Source organism: Vigna umbellata, chromosome 7 (genome assembly GCF_029865625.1).
Source record: "Vigna umbellata cultivar VRB3 chromosome 7, Vumbellata_1.0, whole genome shotgun sequence".
NCBI classification, from domain to species: domain Eukaryota; kingdom Viridiplantae; phylum Streptophyta; class Magnoliopsida; order Fabales; family Fabaceae; genus Vigna; species Vigna umbellata.
The window spans coordinates 25,692,012-25,714,253 of NC_142171.1; the positions used below are offsets into that span (position 1 = coordinate 25,692,012).

Genomic DNA, 22,242 nt, shown 5'->3' on the forward strand with positions numbered 1-22,242 from the left:
GATGAAATTTTACCTTTGACAAAAGTTCTTTTGTTTCAATAATTGTGTACATAATTTATGTTACAATATTAAGTTGTGAGAAATAAAAAATTATAAATTTAAAACATACAAACTAATGTTTAAATAAACTAACTGCTAATTATGTTATTCTCTTAAATATCAGTTTTAATAATTGAGTCATATGCTAATAATTAACACTATCTATTTTATGTCCATTTGTGTTCAGTCTATTATAAATAGATAACGGGTGAAAGTAATATCAAACAAAATGTTTCAAAAATTGGGTTTCTCAACTATTTTTTTATATCGTTTTGTTTAATGTCCATTTGTCATATTTTTAAAACTACATTGATATTGATATTTTAAAATATTTTTATTTTTTAATATAATACAAAACAATAAAATCAATGTAACTTATATACAACATAAAATCAACATAAATTCATAAAAAAAAATTAAATTATAATGCACTTGTTAAAGCATGAAGAGTTACCATAAATTATCTATGCCATGTTATATATTTTCTTATATTACTTTACCCTTTATTCTGATATGGAAGTATTCACTTTATATTTGGTACATAAACCACTAAAACTAAATATTAAAAATCCTGATTTTCAGGATATCAATTTTGATAATTGATTTGGTATACATATTTTAGTGATGGACTCCTATTTTTTTTATCGTATAATTTTATCTTTATTGTATCAGTAAATACTTATAACTGCTTTTATTATTTTATAAATGTGTGAAATCTTTGTTGTGTTAATAGATTAATGTATTTGTATGATAAAAAATAAATCTTTAAACAAAAAGTTATTTAATAAATTGGTTTCATTAATTATAAATTAATATATATAAATTAGCGATGAAGTAAATCACAACAACTTAACTTACAAATGAGATTACAGTGGTAAAGGTCAAAGTTGAAGTATACAGATACTTTGAAAGAGGGAAAGAATTGGAACCTGAAGGAAGTAGGAACTGCAATTTCTCATTCCGTGTTTTTCTCAGATTTTGCGTAAGTGAACTCAAACTATCTTCAACCTATGTCGTTTTGATCCTCTCTTACTGTCGATTGCTGGTTTTAGGTGCAAAACTAGGGAGAACCCTAGTCTCTGTGAATGCTCTACTGCGTTCTTCAATTTCTTCTCCAAAGATCGTTTCCTTTTCACGCATTTCTCAACTCAAAAGGCAACCCTCAATTACTCTCTAGCAATTTTATATTCTTACCTTTTATTTTTCCCCAATGGTTGAGGTTTTGGTGGTTTTGCACGCTTTTTGAATTTTGGTTCGCTCTTCCCTGTGCAATGTGGTTGATCTGCCTCGGATTTTTATTTTCGTTGGTCTTCTTTTACAATTGTTGCTGTCGCTTGGGGCATGGATTTCTTAAATAGTGGAAATACATGAACTTGGTCGTTTTAATGTGAGAGAGCAGTTCTGTTTGATTGTTTATATAGAATGGCAGTGTGTATGGTAGTTACAATTTTCTTTTAGTTTCGGTTTATTGTGAATTTCATTGGTGATGTACTTTTGTTTAATTGATTGATGATAGGGTGGAACACTAATAGATAGAAGGAAGAGAAAGGATTTGATTTTGGTATTACTTAATTTTATGTTTTTTACCTGGAGGGAAAAATTTAGGTATTTCAGTGATTGTTTGAATTTGAACTCTACTTGTGAATTTAATTGGTAGTTTGTTGGAAAGATCTTTTAAGAGGGATGGAAGGATGAGATAAAATGAAAGTAACATACAATTTGGACCAAAGAGTTGCGTAGGTCTATGAATTTGCAAAAGTTATTTTAATAATCTTTAGTATTCTCTTCACTTAAAAGATCTAACCGCGTGCTTATCCTCATTGATACATCTTAGTTCATACTTCATTTGCAATGGAGCTGTTAATACTTTATTGGGTGCATTTTCTTACTCATATTCAATGAAAATAGAGGAAAGTTGCTCTGGATATTTTGTACTTCAATCTAAGTAATAATATTGTTAACTATTTTGCGATATCTATTATCTTCTGCCAATAAAATTATCATCATTTTTATCTGTAAGAGTTTTGTTAGTGGAACTCATTTGCTTCAACACTTATTTCACAGGTTGCCCTTATAATATAGTGATATTTATGTCGTGTTATACTTTCTTTTTCTTACCCGCTCCCCTTTACTGGTTGGATTTACATGTAAAAGGAATAATGAGATTGTTACCACATTTTTATAATATCTTAATTGCATTTGTTTGTCGGAAAAAAGTAGAAATTATATAGAACTCAAGGTGTACCCTTGTGTGGTTTGCTACAGGATAAATGCTTATGGGCAGTTGAGTATTTGATTTAATAGCAAAGGTGTATAGAACAGTTGAGTATCTGAGGGAAGGTGTTTTCATTTTGGGAAGGCTTATCTATAGTGGTCAATTGATGCAGTGGTTTCTAACAGTAGTCATAATGGCTGCATTAGTAGCCACAAAAGTGTCTTTTTGCATTGTGTTGTGGCTCTATCATGATATATTTTGACTCCAGAAATCCATTTATACACCCTGAACTTTGTTTGGGTATTTTCGGGGGAAGTATTCTACATAACCTACCTCTTTTCTGACTCTATTCCTTCCCACCTTTTAGGACTACTTTTATACTGAGTTAGTTTTTTCTTCCTTTATATTTACAGCCACGTTTTTTTTTCCATCTAATTTGTCATGTTCTTTTTTCTATTAATTTCACCATCATTTTCCTTATTTTCTTTTTTACTTCATTAACATGTTCTTATTGCTCATACGTTGATTGTGATTGTTTGCAAACCGTGACTATTTATCTTGAGTTTCTTTAATTTTGTTTTTATTTTTTTTTTAGTATTTTATATTTGCATGGAGTAGTACACATTTTTAGTTTGCAGTATATTCAAATTAGTGGTCAGTGTGCTTCCTGTTATAGTGATTTTAGAGGGTTATTTATCTATGTATGGGTATCTGGTAACTGGTACCTATGGCTTTATCGTGTGTTGTCATGTGGAGTTGGATATTCATGAAACTTTATGACTGCAGGTTGGCACAACTTTTTATGGTTCTGTTTGTAGATTCTAGGGTGGCTGAGGGAAGATATATTGTTATTACAATTTCATGGATGAGATATATATTATTAGTTCGTCAGATGATGATGAGTTGGAGGAGATAGATGTTCAAAAGAGAACTCTTCCAACAACTAATGAAAGGAGTTCAGGTGCGTGATCTTTAGTAAAGCTCCCTTGTGATATATAATTTGTAGTAATCATCATACCTGCAATAATATATGCAGATTATGGTCGGCGGCATACTTCAACAGGGGCTAATAGTTCAAACCTAAGTTCTTCTAGTTTGTATAATCATTCACAAAGCAAACCTCTTACACTACCTGTGTCCAGTACCAATGCACTAAACCACAGAATTGTGCGAAGAGATGAACCTTCATACCATGCTCAGAATGGAAATACAAGTCCGCAACAACCAGTTAATTCCCGAATTTCAAAGTCTCATGGTGCAGATTATGAGAAAATGTCATCTCATCAAGCTTTCAAGAGGACCCTTCCTTCAACTCTTCAGCCTTCTGTAACAAGGGCTCTTCCTTCTCCTTTATATGCACCAGACATCCGATTAAGCAACTTAAAAGATAGCACAGACAATAGTCATCTTCATGATACATATAAGAATCGTCGCCAGGGAATAGGGCCTAGCATATCCGGTGATAGGGCCTACATTCGTGATAGTTTTATCAGGGGCTATGACGAAGGTCATTTATTGTATCAAAATGGTGGGAACAGGATTCTTCCATCATCTTTGGTGCTTGGAAAGGCCATAACTCCACAAACTTTGAATGTCACATATAGTGAATCTGCATATCGTTCTGGAATAGGTGATGAAAGGTCTGCCGAAAATGACGAGAGACTTATTTATGAGGCAGCATTACAGGTATTACATGATGTTTATCATTGTGTTTGTATATTTAACACCTTAAATTCTTAAAGTTGTATGAAGAAGATAATCACTCTGTTAGTTTGAGCAGAAATCAACTAGTTGACATATTTTATCTCAAGTTTTATGAAAAATATTTACTTGAGTTTGAATCTGTGTTTAGGACTTGTATGTGATGGGTTGTCAAAGTTGACTGATTGGGAAATTCGTGGGATCTACTATTTCTCACCTATTTCTACCCATCTCTCTTTCCCTCTCCTATTCCCTTTCTATTTTTCTTCAAACAAACACCTCTAATGCTCACTTTATTTCTCATCTATTTCCAATCTACCTGCTTTTTTCTATCTTACCTTTTTCTCTCACCTCTACCAAACATACTCTAAATGAAGTAACACCCCACAACAATAGTTAGTGTGGAACGGACAATTAGTTCTAAAGTAAAACAGTTAAGCCAAATGTTGAGTTTCACTTGGTTTAGTGTTTAATCTTATGCTTTATTGATGTTTGTCCTACATCAATGTGATTTGTGGAAGCTGCTTCAAATTTTCTTTTTCAGTGCTCGCATCAGTATGTGTTGTACTCGTAGAGAATCATAATTGTCAATTGTGAATTTGGTTATCACAGGATATCAGTCAACCTAAAACAGAATATGACTTACCTGCTGGTGTATTGTCTGTCTCTCTTCTGAGACATCAGGTATCTGGATTGTGTATTCAATTTCTTTTATTATTTCTGTTCTGGACCATTTATTTCTGAGTACTTTATATTTCAGAAAATTGCATTGGCTTGGATGCTTCAGAGGGAAACCAAAAGTTTGCATTGCTTGGGGGGGATTTTGGCTGATGATCAGGTCAATGTTTGGTGATAATTTTTTTAAGCTACAGCACTTTATCTTTAATTCAGATTATTGTTACCTGACTATGAAAACCTTGTTCAAGCAGGGTCTTGGAAAGACAGTATCAATGATTTCCCTCATTCTGGCATTGAGGTCATTACAGTCAAAATCAAAAACAGATGATGTGTTCAATCATAAAACTGAAGCTTTGAATTTGGATGACGATGATGACAATGGTGGTATAGATGTGGAAAAGCATAAAAATAGTATGGAAGCTGATGATTTGTTTCCTAGTAGAGAACCTAGCAGTTCAACACAGACACCTGGTAGAAAAAGGCCAGCTGCTGGTACCCTAGTTGTCTGCCCTGCCAGTGTTATGCGACAGTGGGCCAGGGAACTTGATGAGAAAGTTGGAGATGAAAAGCTTTCTGTTTTAGTTTATCATGGGGGCAGTAGGACTAAGAATCATGTTGAACTTGCAAAATTTGATGTGGTTCTAACAACATACTCTATTGTGACTAATGAAGTTCCTAAGCAACCATTAGTTGAGGATGACGATATTGAGGACAAAAATGGGGAAAGATTTGGGTTATCTTCTGAGTTTTCTGTTAAAAAAAGGAAAAAACAATTTAACGGAAATAAGAAGGGTAAAAAGGGTAGAAAAGGAATTGACAGTTCTACGGAATGTGGTTCTGGTCCTCTTGCAAAAGTAGGTTGGTTTAGGGTTATTCTAGATGAGGCTCAAACAATAAAAAATCACAGAACTCAGGTGGCTAGAGCTTGCTGCAGCCTTAGAGCCAAAAGAAGGTGGTGCTTATCTGGAACACCTATTCAAAATACTATTGATGATTTGTATAGCTACTTTAGATTCCTGAAGTATGATCCTTATGCTGTATATAAATCATTCTACAACACCATAAAGGTTCCTATATCCCGAGATTCCATTCAAGGTTACAAGAAACTTCAAGCAGTTTTAAGGGCCATAATGCTACGTCGTACAAAAGGTGAATTTACTATATTCTGATTTCTCATGCACCAATTGACGATGGGTTGTACATGTTTACCTTTTTGCCGGTGGTATGGGTTTTCAGTCTCATTGCTAAATTCTCATTGATCTCTACTTAAGTCTAGATGTCAGTTTTGGTTTCTCACTTCATCTGATAAGGGGACTACTTATTCCTGCATCAAGAAAGGTAGCCACTTTGGTGTAGTGTTGCAAGCCCTTCTATAGCATATTAAAAAACTGTTTTTTGGGAAATCTTTTTTTCTCTTAACTTGCTCCACTGTAAGTTAGCTACGTGGGCTTATATTGGGTAGTTTTCGGATGACCTGCCAATGCAGGATCACACAGGGATTTAATCAAAGACCATAACATAAAAGCAGATCTGCTAGGATACTTTTCCTTCATTGCTGCTGGATTAGTGAATTTAATTTATTTACAATTAAAGTATAGTCTGTGCATAATATTGCATTGTCAGTCTGTTTACATTTTTTGGAAGATTTTCAGATGTTTTTATATGATGGAATTATTCCTTTTATTTACCGAACTCATCCCAATTTCTATTACCATTCCCACTGTGTAGAATGTAATAACTTAATCCTTTTTCTTTATGTTTGATTATGAATGTAATATTATTTGTTTTAGGGTGTGGACAGAACATTTCAGCCATCTAGGTTTTGATTTGTGTATTTGAGGCGAATTTCCCTTTGATTTATAGTCAAATATAGTATGAGTATTGGTCTTTTCTGTTATATAACATCAATTTATTGCATTTGTCTAGGAACTTTGCTTGATGGGAAGCCAATAATCAATTTGCCTCCTAAAACAATTGAGCTCAGTAAAGTGGATTTCTCCATTGAGGAGCGAGCCTTCTATACTAAGTTGGAATCAGACTCACGCAATCAATTTAATGTTAGTTCTTCAAATTGGTTTATATTAATACCAAGACTTTTTGTAATTATACTTTTTTGTTTCTTTTAAGTGCAACATCTATAAATGGCTTATATGCTTCAAGTTGAGGGGTAGTGTTATAATTATAAAATCAAGAATATCTAGATTAGATATGTATCATTAGGGACAGTTTAATTTATTCCGTATCATATATTTGTTATTAGAGGATATAAACTCTTCTTTATTTATTGTATTTCTTTTCTCAATATAAATATTGCACTTTGTGCTGTCTTAGAAACACGGTTTCATCTCAATGTTTCTCTCTTCTGTGGTGTTTAACAAAATTGATGTCAGATTATTTCTTATAGATGTTCTAAAATAACATTAAGATATTCCAATACATTTGGTATTTTGTGTGTATGTATATGTGTGTATATTCTCGAAATTCTAACAAGCTAATAGAATGAATCAAGTCCATCACACATCCTATTTAAGAAACTAGAACATAACACAAATACCTTGGATAGCACACATCACATACTGTTTGATCATATGTTTAGAGCACTCAGGTATAGGATATTTTTAATGGTAAAATTTTAAATTAATGTAGCTGTTGAGTCTTTTAATAACTAGTTCTGAAATGCATATGATTATGCAATTAATATAATTTCATTGGTGATTTTCTTAAATCTTGCATGATTACTAAATTGTTTTACTTCCATAAACAGGCAGAAGCTTCAGTTTTGTACTTATTAAAAGCCTGATAAGTGCATTTCTGTCAGATTCCCCACCTTGTTGCATGGGTGAATCAGTTATGGGTTGTCATACACTTAATATATAAGAAGTGCTGGGTTGGTGGGGTTTTTAAATTTCCCATATCATTCTTTGTATCTAATTTATCAAAATGTAGCATACATTTGTGTAAATTATAGAATTATTTTGGTTCATTTGATTTTTATATTTCTGAAGTATTGTGGATCTGACACTTAAAGCTCGTGCTTTGTAGGCATATGCTGCTGCTGGGACAGTCAATCAAAACTATGCTAATATTCTTTTAATGCTCTTACGTCTCCGACAGGCTTGTGATCATCCACGTCTTGTTAAAGATATTGATTCTGATCCTGTTGGGAAGGATTCTGTTGAAATGGCAAAAACTCTTCCAAGGGAATTGCTGATTAATCTGTTTAGTTGTTTGGATGCAACCTTTACTATCTGTCATGTTTGCAATGTGAGTTAAGTTCAGATGCTATATTTTTTGGTATTTGTGTCATTTGTTATGAATATGATGGTACTCTAGATCCTTTTGGTTATATCTTATATAAGTTATGGTGTTTTCTTCCTATATTGTGCGATTTTTAACATTTGGAAGTGGACTTTTAACTGAAATTTGTATGGGTATTTTTTTAGGAGTATGGTGCATTTTGCACTTCCCATGGACGTTGTTTGTTTACTAAATTGGGTTAAGTTGAACACCTGTGTTCTATTTAAGTAATGTGAATATAGTTATGAGTTTAGCAAAAGTTGTTGGTTTTTCAAAAATAGACATGTTTATTATCCCAAACAAATAAGAAATAGTTTTAGGGAAATGCTTTTCTATTTAAAGATGTTTTAGTAGTGCAGGAAAACATCCACAACTGTCAATTGCATCTCAATGCATTTCACACCTAATTGTTTTTAATCTTAAGTTTACTGCTGTTATCCGTGTCTCAGTATTATTTTTTCATGCAACTGACATTTTTGTTGATAAAAGAAAAGTTCATTGAGATGGAGAGATATTATACAAGGATATTATCTGCTTTTTAGTGGTACTATATTTTATTGATTGAATGTTGTATCTATGTGACATTTATCATAATTGCTTAGTTGAATTTTGTTGGTAGTAGAGAATTATTAGGATAAAAATACCTTGAATATCTCCATATTGATTATGATAAGAAGTCTCTAGAATATTCATATTCATTTAAGCTTATTTTTGTTTAATTAGTTTAAGTTTGATTGTTACAAATAAAGGGGATGAAAATGTAATTTGTTTGATTATTGTCAATAAAGTAATTCTCTATTGCCCTACACAGTTCAAGTTGGTATTAGGGCTCCCCATATTGTGAGTTCTGTTTCCGCTACCACTTAACCCATTGACACAGCTGGTGTCTGCCCTGCCTCTGTTGTTGTTGAGGTTAATGGCAGCCTAGAAAGGTGCAACTCATATTGGCGATCACAATGTAGACAACTGTTTTGCCGACAGAGTTGCCAAATGTTGTCACATGCCCTATTAGTACCGGCGTGTGTAGCCCAAGCCCCTTGCTTTTTGATGGTCACTCACCCCTGCCTTTACAGACAGGGTCATGTCCTGAGCCTATTCCACGGGGTACTGGCTTCCCTTTTGGCTCTGATCAGAGTAAATATGAGTTTTCATTTTGTGTCAAACAAGTCTTCTTTGTCATGTGATTCTTTCACTGTTTGTGGTAAAGTTCATCACATTGCAGTACATTTAGAGGATTCTCAAGGGACAGTCAAGATTAGAAAATGGTGGAGGGTTGATGTCCAATGTCTCTAATTTTGTGATTTCTTTGCTAAAGGGATATGTGATGACTTGAATAATACTTTTTCTTTGAAGAAGGATTTGTTGCATGCTATGAGATTGCGAGAGTAGGGTGTTTAATTCTTAACGTGTTTCCCTCTCTGCATTGGAATATTATAGAACTTTGAATGGGTTGTGGATTGAACTAAATCATTAGCACCAAAATTTGAGGATATACAAAATAGATGTCACCACACATGCTGAAGCCGTGAGGTAAAATCTTTAAATTCCTACATGAATATGACCCACCCAATAAACCTACAAATCTTAGGGGAACGAAAAATTACCTCGTCTACCAAAAGTAATTTCATTGTAAGGGTAGAAGAAACTTGGATGATTCTCATGTTTGAAGGAGGAGATACATGACTATTACCGACAATCCAATACGACATGATATGGGATAACAAATAGCAGACACTTACATTAATGAGCTACTTCAGGATAGATTCTAGGATCTTGTAAATAAGTTGGAAATGATGGATCTTTATTTACCGACTTGAGAGAGTAATATAAATAACAGATTATTGGGATAAAAATATCATCAACATCTCCATATTGATTAGGAAAAAATATGTTCAAAATATGTTTATTCATTTCAGCATCTTTGTATTTCTTTTTTTAGAGAGTTTAATAATTACAAATGGAGGTGATGATGAGAATGTGATTTGTGTGATTGGTATCACTAACATAGTTCTTTATTTCCCTACATACTTCAAGTAATTTTTAGATTTTGATTACTCATTTAACCTGTTATAATGGGTGGTAAGTGGTGATTTGATGTCAATAATGGCTCTGGCTGATATGCTCTATGATTTCAACAGGATCACCCTGATCGCCCTGTTATTACCATGTGTGGCCATGTCTTCTGTTATGAATGTGTACAGGAATATTTGTCTGGTGATGATAATACTTGCCCTGCTGTTAATTGTAAAGAAACAATCGGTGATGATCTTGTTTTCTCCAAAGTTACTTTGAAAAGTTGTATCTCTGATGAGGGAGGCACTTCTAGTTCTTCAAATTCACATCTTAGTGATTATTCGCAAGTGCAGCGGGATGATTACATTTCATCTAAAATCAAAGCTGTTCTTGAGGTTTTGCAGTCAAATTGTAACGTGAAAATATCCAATTCTGACTTACAGAACTCTGGATGTTGTAGAAATTCGCCGTCGTCTTCTGTTGATCTAGATGTTGATGACAGTGATTCAGAGGCTAGGGTTGCAAAACACACGAGAAAGTATTCAGGGTCTACAACCGAAGGATCGATAAAGGCTATAGTTTTTTCCCAGTGGACTAGCATGTTGGATTTAGTTGAGACATCATTGTGTCAATATGGTATAGTGTACAGGAGACTTGATGGTAGGATGACTCTGGGTGCAAGGGACAAAGCTGTTAGGGATTTCAATTCTGAACCTGAGGTTAGGCCCTTCCCAACATTGTTATAGCTGTAACTTTTATATGCGAATCAATAAATGGGATAAAGCAATATGAGAAACTATCGATAGTAGATGAAGTGGTATGAAATTTAATCCTCTTAATGGCTATATCAATCATGTTGTTACAATTTTAATCGGTATATTTTGCTATTACTTGGACTTCGATTATCTACTGTGTTTTAAGTGTTTCAATTGGCTGACTAATTGAAATTTGTTTCAGATAACTGTCATGCTGATGTCACTAAAGGCGGGAAACCTTGGTTTGAATATGGTTGCTGCTTGTCATGTTATTCTTTTGGATCTTTGGTGGAATCCAACTACTGAAGATCAAGCTATTGATCGAGCCCATAGAATTGGACAAACTCGTCCTGTTACTGTGACAAGGATTACTATAAAAGATACCGTTGAAGATCGGATACTGTCTCTTCAGGTACAATATCCGTCAGTTTAATTTTCTTATATGTGCCAAAATGAGTTCATGCATGGTGGCCATTTCGGATTTAGGTGAGCAGGAGTGATGTTTAGCAGCCAATCGGACTTTACAAGTCCCTAGTTGTTTTCGCTTTCACCTTTAACCTCCTTTTAATATTGCTTACTTTTGTTATTCATTAAACAAAATTGGACTTGCGAAATTAACAGAAGTTCTATTGTGGTTCAAGGAGAAAAGTCAATCTTGTAAAAAGTTAAGGGGAAGTTAGCACATGAAGTGATATTTTCTTAAAAAAAAAGGTTATTTATCGAGTAGGCTTTGATATATATGGGAGGGGGGAGTTTGTGTGATTGAGATGAAGATAGAATGTATCTGTCAAATAAATTCCCAGTGTTCTTGTGTTGTACCATTGGCAGGAAGAAAAGAGAAAAATGGTTGCATCTGCTTTTGGGGAAGACCATGCTGGTGGGTCTGGAACTCGCCTTACAGTGGATGATCTGAAATATCTCTTCATGGTCTAGACTCAAGACCTCTCCTTGCTTCTTCTTCTCATATGACGGATGGATAATTTGAAGTTTTGGTTTGTTTTGGGCGATTTGGCATGGAGTTGGAATGGTTGTTCTGAAGGAGGGTATGACTTTTTTTGGTGCCTGCTTACACCCTTTGCAAAATTTGGTAGGAGAGGCTTGGTTGATCCAAGTGGTAATTTAATCTGTTTTGAAGCCCACAAGGGCAATTTTGTCCTCCATGCTATTATATAGCTGAAGGCCGTCTGTAAATATTCTTATTAAATTATAATATGGTTTATGAAAATATGACCTTTTGTTGCAGTGTACAGTTTTCTAGCTAGATTTGAATTACTGATTATACTGTGGGTCGAGCTGTATAGATTGACCCACTCAATGTGGACTCTTATTTTAGAACAAATTCAAAACTTTAAATGAATATCATTACTGTTTGCAAAATTTAGAATTTTTATTAAACACCTTATTTATGTACTTGACATTGACGTGAATGGAAACATGTAAGGCTGAATTTGGTGCTAATAATCTGAGGTCCCAACAAAATGCAGAGAACAGAGACCTATTGATGGTTTGGTGGTGGCTCCCCTTCCCTCATCATCCAATTGCTCTACCAGTCTTCACACTGGGGAATCTCTATATGTGAAAGAAAAAGGAAAAAAAACAGAAAAAGATGTCAGCAATGTCCACCCATCGGTAGTGAAGTTAAATCATTTCCCTTTGTGTAGGACATGGGCCCATCCCGGAGGCCCAAAAGCCCAGCGTCGCCAACGAACATTCCCTGGTTGCGGTGCCCGATTGCCACGTTTCGGATCAGGGTTCGTCCCAAGGTGAGTGTTTCAAGAGCGAATGTTCCCTTTTTGTGTAGGACCCGTCTCCGTAGGAGATTTCGTAGCGGCAGCATCCCTCGTGGCAGCCGGCGTTGTCCACGTGGCTGCATTGGGTGCAGGGTTCGCATTGGACCCATATAATGTCGCTGCCTGAGTCTATGACCACGTATTGGTTCCGATTCTGACAAAGTACTCTCCGCTTCCCTATTCCATACCCGAGACCACATCCGACCCGAATGCCTCCAAGTCCAAGGTGAGTTTTCCGGAGGCCAGGAGGCGGAGGAGGGCGGCGACCCTTCTGGCGTCTCGCTTTCTTTGGGCGTTGAATCGGGTCTGGTGGTGGTGGTGGGAAGTGTTAAAGGTGGGAACTTTGTCTCTGTGGACTAGTTTTAGTTTTGATTTTGTTGATGATGAATGAGTGACAGTGTTGGGTGTTTGGTGTTGGTTGGACGGTTGTTTTGGGTTTGGGGTTGGAATGAGTTTGGTTGTGGGAAGAGGAGATGCTTAGAAGGAATGAGAGGAGAAGCAGAACTGTGAACATGTGCTGTGTCATTCATTCATGTTTTATTTCTTGTTGATTGGACATACTATTTTTGTTAAGGGAATTGATAGTCTAATACATGCTTATTAACTATTTATTTTGTATGCATTTTTTGTCTTTAGTGCCACTGCAATTGTGTGTAATAGAAATGCTCAATGGCCAAATGACCAACCATGAATGTTACCATTTTTTTTTTACTTTTATTGAAACGTTGTCTTTCATTTACTAATGATGTTATTGTAAGAAAACAAGCTATTTTAACTGTGTAACGAAACAAAAAAGTAGGATTATAAGAATATTATATATATATATATATATATATATATACAATTTTTTTATATTATGTAATAAATAATGAGTTCTTTAGTAATTTACATAGATAAACATTAGGATTAGTATGAAAATGAAGACGAGATAAGCATGTATTTACTCGTTTTTATATCCAAATTAAAAGAAGTTAGATATTTGTTATTTTTATTGAATGAAAACGAATATGAATAATATTTATGAATTTATTGGTTATTTATACTTATTTTCATTTTTTTAGTTAGATTTTTTTTCCAAAATAACATTTTTATTTTTTTTAATCCAACTGATATATTATATCAAATAATTATCCAAACAACACGATTTACTATAACATTTTGGAATTCCATCTTCAAGAAATTGAATTTTTAACAGAATTAGATGTAATTTTCTTCAATAATACTTGCATTAAAGTTAGGGTCTAAAAACAGTTCCATCATTGGCATATGGTTTTATTTGGATTGATTTAGTTATTTCAATTGTTGAAAACCCATTTCCTACCACTCCCAACAACTAGTTCATGCTTTAAAGCATACTCCAAGACAAACGTTAAGCATAAATTAAATAAATGTAAAACAAAAACATTTAAGAGATAAATGGCATAAGAAGGTTACTCAGGAAGTATAGTGTTGCAATACAAATTCATTAACAAAAAAAAACAAGAAAGAAACTAAGGAACAATTCCATAATGTCCTCAAAACATTCACCATACATGATTTATTTCATGTGTTTATTTTCCATAAGCATAGAACTCACAAGTCTATGCACCTATTAGTACATTTATTCATCATGCCTTTCTAATAACTTGTCTGTCCAACAACATTTTTAATAAATGGTCGTCCCATTTTCTCCATTGATTTCTTTCTCTTAGTACGAAGCTTTTTCTCTCTGTACAGAACCTCAGCCAACCTTCACAAAAAAAGTTATGAAAACAAAAACAATTCTTATATTAGGGTTTTTATTTATGAGAATTGAACATCAACATCAAAAAAACCACAACAACTCGTACATATTACTTAATGGTGGACTTAGAATCATGTTGGTAAAAACACATATACTATATAGTTAAAATATTTGGGAAAACGATACAATTATCTCTTTTGAGAATTTTCTAAATGACACTTGGAATTTAGAAAACACTAGCTTCCTCATAAATGTAGTTTAATTTTTTTTATTCACAAATAATAAACATATATTAATCAACTTCTCATGAAGATTTTTCTTTTGTTTTATCATTTATACTCTGCAATAAATAAATACTAATTCTCTTTTATTTTCACTTTTGTGATAAATATTTAAATTCATAAAAAATTAGGTGAACAATACAAATAATTAACTTTAAAAAACACAAATAAATAATTAAAGATTTTCAAATTTTTGACCCTCTAAAAAAAACCCTTTGTTAAATAAATAAAACAAAACTCAATGTTATATATATATATGGGAAACTTGACTCATGTTAAGAAAGAACAAGAACACAGTGTGCAAACCTTTCAAGAGCTTGAGCATTTGTACCCCATTCTTCTTCTTCCTCTGGGACAAAAGTGGCAACATTCTTTCTCAAAACTGGTTCATTCAGAAGGTTATAGCCAACCTTTTCAAGATTTTTCAAGTTCACAGCAGTGGCATTGTCAAGGGCATCCATGGATGGATCTAAGTTATATTCCTGCACATCAACATTCCACATGCACTTCAATATTTCCCAATGTTATAATATTTCCATTAATTTTCAATTATTAAACTTAATCTTAATTGTTACATTATTATGTAAATGGTTTTGATCTTTTTATTTTTAGAACCCCTCTAATTTCGTTAACCTAATTAACATGTCAATGTCAGAAACACTCATGCATAACTTTTAGGTTTCAAACCGAAGATTCTTGTCTAATGAACAAATTCAGATGGATTAATAAGTTTAACATCATAAACTTCCAAGAAAAAATATAAAACAAAAACTGAATATTTTTACAGTAAAAACTCTTTAAAATCCGATTTGGAACTCATACATGATCTAATTTTAGTTTAGAAAAACGGGTTTTGTTTATCCATAAACTACTTTTTTTTCCTTTTACAAAAGGTTGGAAAGAAAGATTCTTCCAAACAAACACTGAACAACCTATTTTCTCTCAAAAACCAGTTTCAAAAACTGACAGAAACTACGTTTGATCATGTTTTTCAAGTATCACAGACAAACTTTTCCACTGTAATGATCACTGTTTTACAAATCCAAAGATGAAGCACACCTGAATTCGAAGGTAGTAGTCTGAAGATTGGAGGCCAGGATAGACAGTGGAAATGTAAAACTCGGTCATGTCTTTGGAACCATAATCATAAGCACCAGTTGCAAGGCCTGTCGCTGCCCATTGATTTGCTGAGAACTGCTCTGCAATTTGGGCATCAACACCAACAGCTTCTGCAGTTCCACAACCTATAGACAGCAACAAGATATTGATGTTTTCCTTTGAATTCTTAGGATTCATGTAAGGATTCTTCTCCTTCTGTTGCTTTATCACTTCTGTCAAAGCAGCCATAGCCTGCAAACAGTGTTCTTTTTTCATCATGAGCAAATGATTGAGTTTCCACCAGATTTTCATACTGGGATCACACATTATTAAACAAGTGAAATCATTCATATTAAGGTGAGTTTCAAAAGGAGATAGTTCACCGGATTAGTTGCTGCAACTCCACCATCAATCAAATTGAATTCAGTGTCGCCATTTTTGAAGTAATAAGGTGGTAGATAAGTTGGTGCAGCTGAGGTTCCAATGCATATATCAGACAGTTTTGCGTCAAAGCTAGGAACTTCCTTAAGCTGCATCATCAATTAGCAAAACTGTAAGAAAAATGCAGATAAAATAAGAACTATTGTAGTATATAATGTTATATTTTATGCGATCTACACCTTAAAATCATCAAACATCAGTTTTTGAAGTGAAAAGAAAACAGTACTATNAGGAATTGATTTAATTGTATTATCCTTTCCGTTTGGAACCATTTAAAACTCTGCCGCTTCTTATGTAAGCAATGAGAAGCACCATTATCATGCATAAAATAAGCTGTGCCTAACATTTGTTTAATAATGGTACATGTATGTATCCTGCAAAAAAACTCTATAAATAGGCCTTACATTTCAGCATAAATCACACAGTTCTCTGAACTACTTCTATAGTACCTTGTGAAGAAATTCATGGCTCATTTGGTTTTCTTTGTTTTGCTGTTTGCTGGGCAACTGATCGGTGGATTCAGTATCCAAAAACTGACTCCATCTGACAGTGGAAACGTATTAACTGTTCTGAGTATTGATGGTGGTGGTATCAGGGGGATTATTCCAGCAACTGTTCTTGATTACCTAGATAAGGCTCTTAAGGTTCATTCTTACTGTTAATACTATATATTCATGTACTGAAACTGTATGTATGAATGAATGTTTATGAGGTTAAGTTGAATGCAGGCCAAGGATCCAAATGCAGATTTAGCAAATTACTTTGATGTGATAGGAGGGACTGGCACTGGTGGACTCATAACAGCTCTGTTAGCCACCCCAAGCCTTGATGATCCTACTCGTCCTGCCTTTACTCCTGCACAAATTCTAGACTTCTACAAAGAAAACGCCCCTCATGTATTGAATAAATCTAGGTATAATAATAACATCAATTAATATTCTCCCAACATCATCAATATTAACAATTGACAGCAACAAATAATAACATGCTTTGGTTTGTGTTTGTAAACGAGCAACATGAAGACCTGGAAACGGTCCCATATTCGATGGAGAGTTTTTACACAACATAAGTCGTGAAGTGTTTAAGGATACACGACTTAATCAAACATTGACCAATGTTGTCATCCCAACTTTCGATATCAAGACACAAAAACCAGTTATATTCTCAAACTACAAGGTTAGCAGCGTATGCATATATTATATATTTCTTTACTGAAAAAAATAAGTAACATAATTTTTTGGTGATGTAGCTTGGAAGGTATCCGTACTTCAATGCCTTGATGTCGGATATAAGCATATCGGCTTCGGCAGCACCCACTATTCTACCACCCTACTATTTTGAGAATGATGGTGTTGAGTTCAATTTGATTAGCGGTGCGGACTTGAGTATGTTTAGTATCCTTGATGAGAGCTTAGTAAATGGGAATCCGGTAAATTAATTTCGCTATTTATTACAAATATAATAAAATTAATTAGATGTAAATTATGATGCATGGATACTTATACTTTTTTATCAGACTAGAGCAACCGTGAGTGAAGCACTACGACACAATAAGTATTCCAGAATACTTGTATTGTCTTTGGGAACTGGAACAAAAGAAACTCAGCCGGATTTGGATGTTGAAATGGCTGCCACATGGAGCGATTGGGAATGGCTTATTCATGGGATCACTTTCATTGATCGTGCAACTACCTCCATGACAGAGTACTATCATGGTTCACTCTTCCAACAACCTGCCATTACCTACCTTCGAATTCAGGTTTACAAACAAGACACCATTAAAATTATTTTTTAAATTATTCTAATATTTCCAACACTTTCTTATAAATTATTTATTGGTTTGAATTGTTTATCTTTGAATAATTCACTGCTCAAGTAATCAATGACAGGAATACGAATTGGATCCTGCTCACTCCAGCTTGGTTGAAGTTGCAAAAGAAAACATGGACGGTCTTGAACAGACTGGGAAAGAACTTTTAGAAGAAAAAAGTTAAGAAGATCAATTTGAACACTTTCTCCGTAGAAGAAGGCGTAGGAACAAATGCTGAGGCTCTTGACAGGTGAAATATTTACTCAATTATTAATTTTATACATCAATTTTAATACCTAAAACCTACCGTGGCTGATGGTTCAGATATGTATAATATCTAATTCTGATTTTGTGGGGAATGTTTTTATGTTGTTATGAAGGCTTGCTGATATTTTGTATGGAGAAAGACAGCATCGTCTGAAGCAAAAATCTGTAGAGAAAGGAGGAAGACCTTTTCTTGAAACTCTTAGGGTTCCTTCTGACAAAACTAAAGCAAATTGGGCATTTCAAAAGACCAAAGTTATGTGATGTCATTTGTATTAGTTATCCATGCTTGTTGTACTATCTACAGAATAAGGTTGATGGCTTATATATATATATGAGTTCTGTGCAACTCTTACAGCCAGCAAGAACCATGAATAATATACCAAGCATCCTCCCTACTGTAAAAACAAGGTTAATTCTACGTCACTTCTAATTAAGAAGTTATTGCTTCTTTGTTTTTCTTGCCTTTTCTAGATAGACACAATTCACTCACATAAGAGCTTTGTAAAAGAGCTTCACGACATAGATTTTACAAAACACAGTGCGGCCAAGACTCGTGGCATGTGTCAAGATCGACACTATTTATCGACTTGAGCAACAGTTTGTGACTGGCCACAATTGTAAAAATGCAAGGAAAGAGAAAAACAAAAGTATAGGGGAAGAGGAAAAGCTAAAGAAAAATGATACTTTTGACAATATTTTAACATTGTATACGTATCATTATGTGATTAATCCAAAATTACTTCACAATCAATAATAATAATCATAAACACCAACATGGACCAATCACAGAATGACAGAATGACACGTTAATTGTGTTAAAATGTTGTCAAAGTATTTTAAAATGAAGTTGTCTAAGAAAAAGAAGCTGGGTCGAAAGAATTTCATTTTTAACAATGGTTCTCTGTATAACATCGTTGTTCTCATCTATCTCACTTTTAATGACAGGTCACAAAAATTACAAATACTATCACTACATAATTTCTTATGATGTTGATTTTTTAAATGTCGTTATTTAACATCGTAGAAGTCTCTTTTTGTACTTTACATTAGTGTGTAAGATTAATCGAACTCTGTAGATATTGACTAAGTCAATATTAATATCATCCTAGCATAAATATACTTTTTATTTATATGAAATTTAGCATCACATTAGAATTAGGACACTAAAAAATGATATTATCACAAATCATACCCATAGAAAAGAGAAACAAATAAGAAGAAAACAAGTAATGCATTTACGAATTCAACAACAAAGTAATGAATTTACGCATTCAACAACAAAGTAATGAATTTACGCATTCAACAACAACTGACGTTACAAAGTACATCAATATATATATATATATATATATATATATATATATATATATATATATATATATATATATATAATGTTATATGAAATAGTAAAAACATTATTTGATTAATACTGAACATGCATAACTTTTTTGTATTGAAGGTCATTAATATAAACATTGGATAACCAAAAAACACAACTCATATATAATTTTTAATTTAGACTCTTGAAGTTGGATGAAGTTAAATTATATAATAACTCTAGAAAATGATATTTTAGAAGTGGTGGTAGTCTAAAAATAGTGAAACTAGGTTATTTTAATATTAAATAGTTTTATTATAAACGAATTTCATTATTTTAAAATGTATTATCTTTCTAGAAATCACGTTTTTTAGAGTTTTCTACATTCTTCCTAGATTATCTTACACATTGATTATATGTTTGACAATCAGAAAGTTTCTATGAGATCAAAAAAAAGTAATTTTTATTTCTAACCGATTAGTTTTTCATTTAGGACAAGTAAGTTTTTACTTCTTTTTTCTTTCGTTCTCTGTTTATGATCATGCTTAGGAAACCCTGACGCATGTATCTTTAGTGTTCATTTTTTGGTTTTTTGTCAATTTGTGGTCTTAAGGACTCTTCCCTATTACAATTTGGTAATTCGTAGATGTTTTTAGAGTTTCTTGTGCGGGAAGCAAATGGTGTTCATTCTTAGAGTTTCGTAGCTTCGGTGTAAGGTAAGGAAAACTAGTATTATATTTTGTTAATTTAGTGCTTGAGTTTTGAAGTAAGTTTGCATGTTTGTGAAATGAATGTATGTGTTGAATTTTAGTTGTTATTAGGTTTTGAAATGCTTTAGAATTGGAATTATTTTATTAAAAGATGTTGGTATGTTCTAATGGTCTAATTTGTAACTGAAATCTAGCGGAGAGTGCATGGGGTTTCAAAGGGTCACTAGTTAAAGAAGAGACTTGTAACAAGGGTTTTGCGACACAATGTCAAGAGCTTTATGGAGGAGCCTCGTAGTGCAGTGTGGAGAGTTTTATAAAAGAGCCTCACGGCGTAGGTTTTACAAAACACAATGCGGTGAAGACTCATGGCATAAAGATCGACACTATTTCACGACTGGAGCAACAATTTGTGACTCAGCACGATTGTGAAAATGTAGGGAAAGAGAAAACAAAAGTGTAGGGGAAGAGGCTGTTAATGAGGATTTTCAAGCTATTTTCCTTACTTAAATGTAAGTATTAAGATGTCATAAAGAAAATTGTGTTATTGTATGATTTCTGATTACTTGTAAGGGTGTTTCCAAGGTGTGGAAGAGAGTTAAGGAGAAACTTCTTAGGGATGGGCCTGCTGTTAATCCTACTATTTTTTATAAAAACAAATTATGTAATTTAATGTCTGTATATTTTTGTATTATTTTTTGTTTGGATTTGAAGCAAACATGAACTTCATTTTTTATTTCATCATGTATATATTGAAACAACATCGTTTTGATATTACTCTAGTCATAAAATATGTAAATAAAAAACTTAGCTAATAAAATGTAAAATAAAAATGCTAATGAAAAATGTGAAAAGATAGATAATAAGTTTATTGATAAAATAAATTAAATATAATTTAATATTTGATTTATGAGTTAAAGAAAAGGTTAAAAAAAACAAGTGATAATGACAATACATAAAAAAGACAAGTTTTTAATCGATTGCACCAGTGCATGTCGACATACAACACGACATTGCTACTTGGATTTTGAAAACTGAGATAGGACTTACAATGAATACGACAAAATATTAAGCATTATAAAATAATATAAATGCTAAAAGGCGTGTTAAATTATTGGTTATGTGAGTACAAGAAAAAAAAAGTTATTAAAAACTAATTAGTTTAATTTAAAATATAAGTGTTTTCGAACATGAGTATAATTTAAAAAAGTCAATTGTAGGTAGAATTTACTTGTTACAATGACCTCAAAAAACTACTTATTTTAAAAATAAGCATATTAGATAAATGAATGGTAAGAAGAAAATATTTTTAATATCAAAGTTATTTTTAAATTAATTAAATACAAAAAAGAAGCCTAAAGTTTGCTTATTTTTTCACCTAGAATTTGCTTATTAAAATAAGTCTAAAGATATTTATTTCTAAAGTAAGCATTAGACAAAGACGACACAAATAGAAATCTGTTTATTTTTCAAAATTTAAATAAAATAAACCCAAATAGATTCGTACATTATTAATATATTTTTATCAGTTAGCTTGGGTTGTGTTATGTAGTAAGGATATTTATGTAATAACATAAATATCTTAGATATTTTAGCCAGTTAAGATATTTGTCAAAGCCACTAGCCACATTTTTAGGTAAGGTGGTTATTTTTATTTTGCTTATAAATGCAGTGACAGGACCAAAGTCCAGGTACGTTCTCTTTATGCTCTAGAGATCCTGAATAATATTTCAGAGCAATATCCAATTATTCTCTTCAGAGCTTCAGCTCCATAACTCATATCTGACTTGAGCGTCGGAGTATCTTTGCAGGTACCTCCCCCTCCTTTGGTGAATACGAAGGACAACAGTTGAAGAAATGCAAGCATCCCAGACATCCAGGAGCAACAGAGACACACAGGAAAATGTACACCGAAACATTTTGGCGCCCACCGTGGGGCCGAGTGTCATCTCACAAAAACCGCAAGAGGAGCACTCGGCCTCGATGAATCACTTCCTCGGATAGAGCTACTCCATCAAATCGCTGCATCGCCACCAAGATTCTCCTCCGTAAGCCGTGACGCCACTGTCATTACCAGATCGAATCACACCCCCAAATCGGGTCCACCCA

General features: G+C 33.3%; 2 protein-coding genes and 1 pseudogene across 3 annotated transcripts; 2 read left to right on the forward strand and 1 right to left on the reverse strand.

Annotated features, from left to right (window-relative positions):
• Positions 1-902: 902 nt before the first annotated feature.
• Positions 903-11,940, forward strand: LOC124826544 (helicase-like transcription factor CHR28). Its single transcript, XM_047299379.2, has 12 exons — positions 903-1,021; positions 1,092-1,194; positions 3,041-3,215; positions 3,291-3,940; positions 4,568-4,639; positions 4,716-4,793; positions 4,885-5,782; positions 6,560-6,690; positions 7,676-7,897; positions 10,069-10,662; positions 10,901-11,110; positions 11,527-11,940. The coding sequence occupies exons 3-12, from the start codon at positions 3,116-3,118 to the stop codon at positions 11,629-11,631; spliced, it is 3,060 nt and encodes a 1,019-aa protein (XP_047155335.2). The 5' UTR covers positions 903-1,021; positions 1,092-1,194; positions 3,041-3,115; the 3' UTR covers positions 11,632-11,940.
• A 1,990-nt stretch (positions 11,941-13,930) lies between these two features.
• Positions 13,931-16,303, reverse strand: LOC148195574 (patatin-like protein 5). The gene is made up of 5 exons (XM_088095246.1): positions 16,211-16,303; positions 15,974-16,120; positions 15,552-15,842; positions 14,799-14,974; positions 13,931-14,217 (listed from the first exon to the last, which is right to left on the reverse strand). Exons 1-5 carry the CDS (start codon positions 16,301-16,303, stop codon positions 14,106-14,108), a joined length of 819 nt encoding a protein of 272 aa, XP_087951372.1. The 3' UTR covers positions 13,931-14,105.
• Positions 16,304-16,472: 169 nt separating this feature from the next.
• Positions 16,473-18,554, forward strand: LOC148195575 (patatin-17-like; annotated as a pseudogene). The gene is made up of 7 exons (XR_015781040.1): positions 16,473-16,675; positions 16,760-16,944; positions 17,054-17,207; positions 17,281-17,460; positions 17,548-17,790; positions 17,921-18,091; positions 18,222-18,554. The product of XR_015781040.1 is annotated as a patatin-17-like (transcript).
• The last annotated feature ends 3,688 nt before the right edge of the window (positions 18,555-22,242 follow it).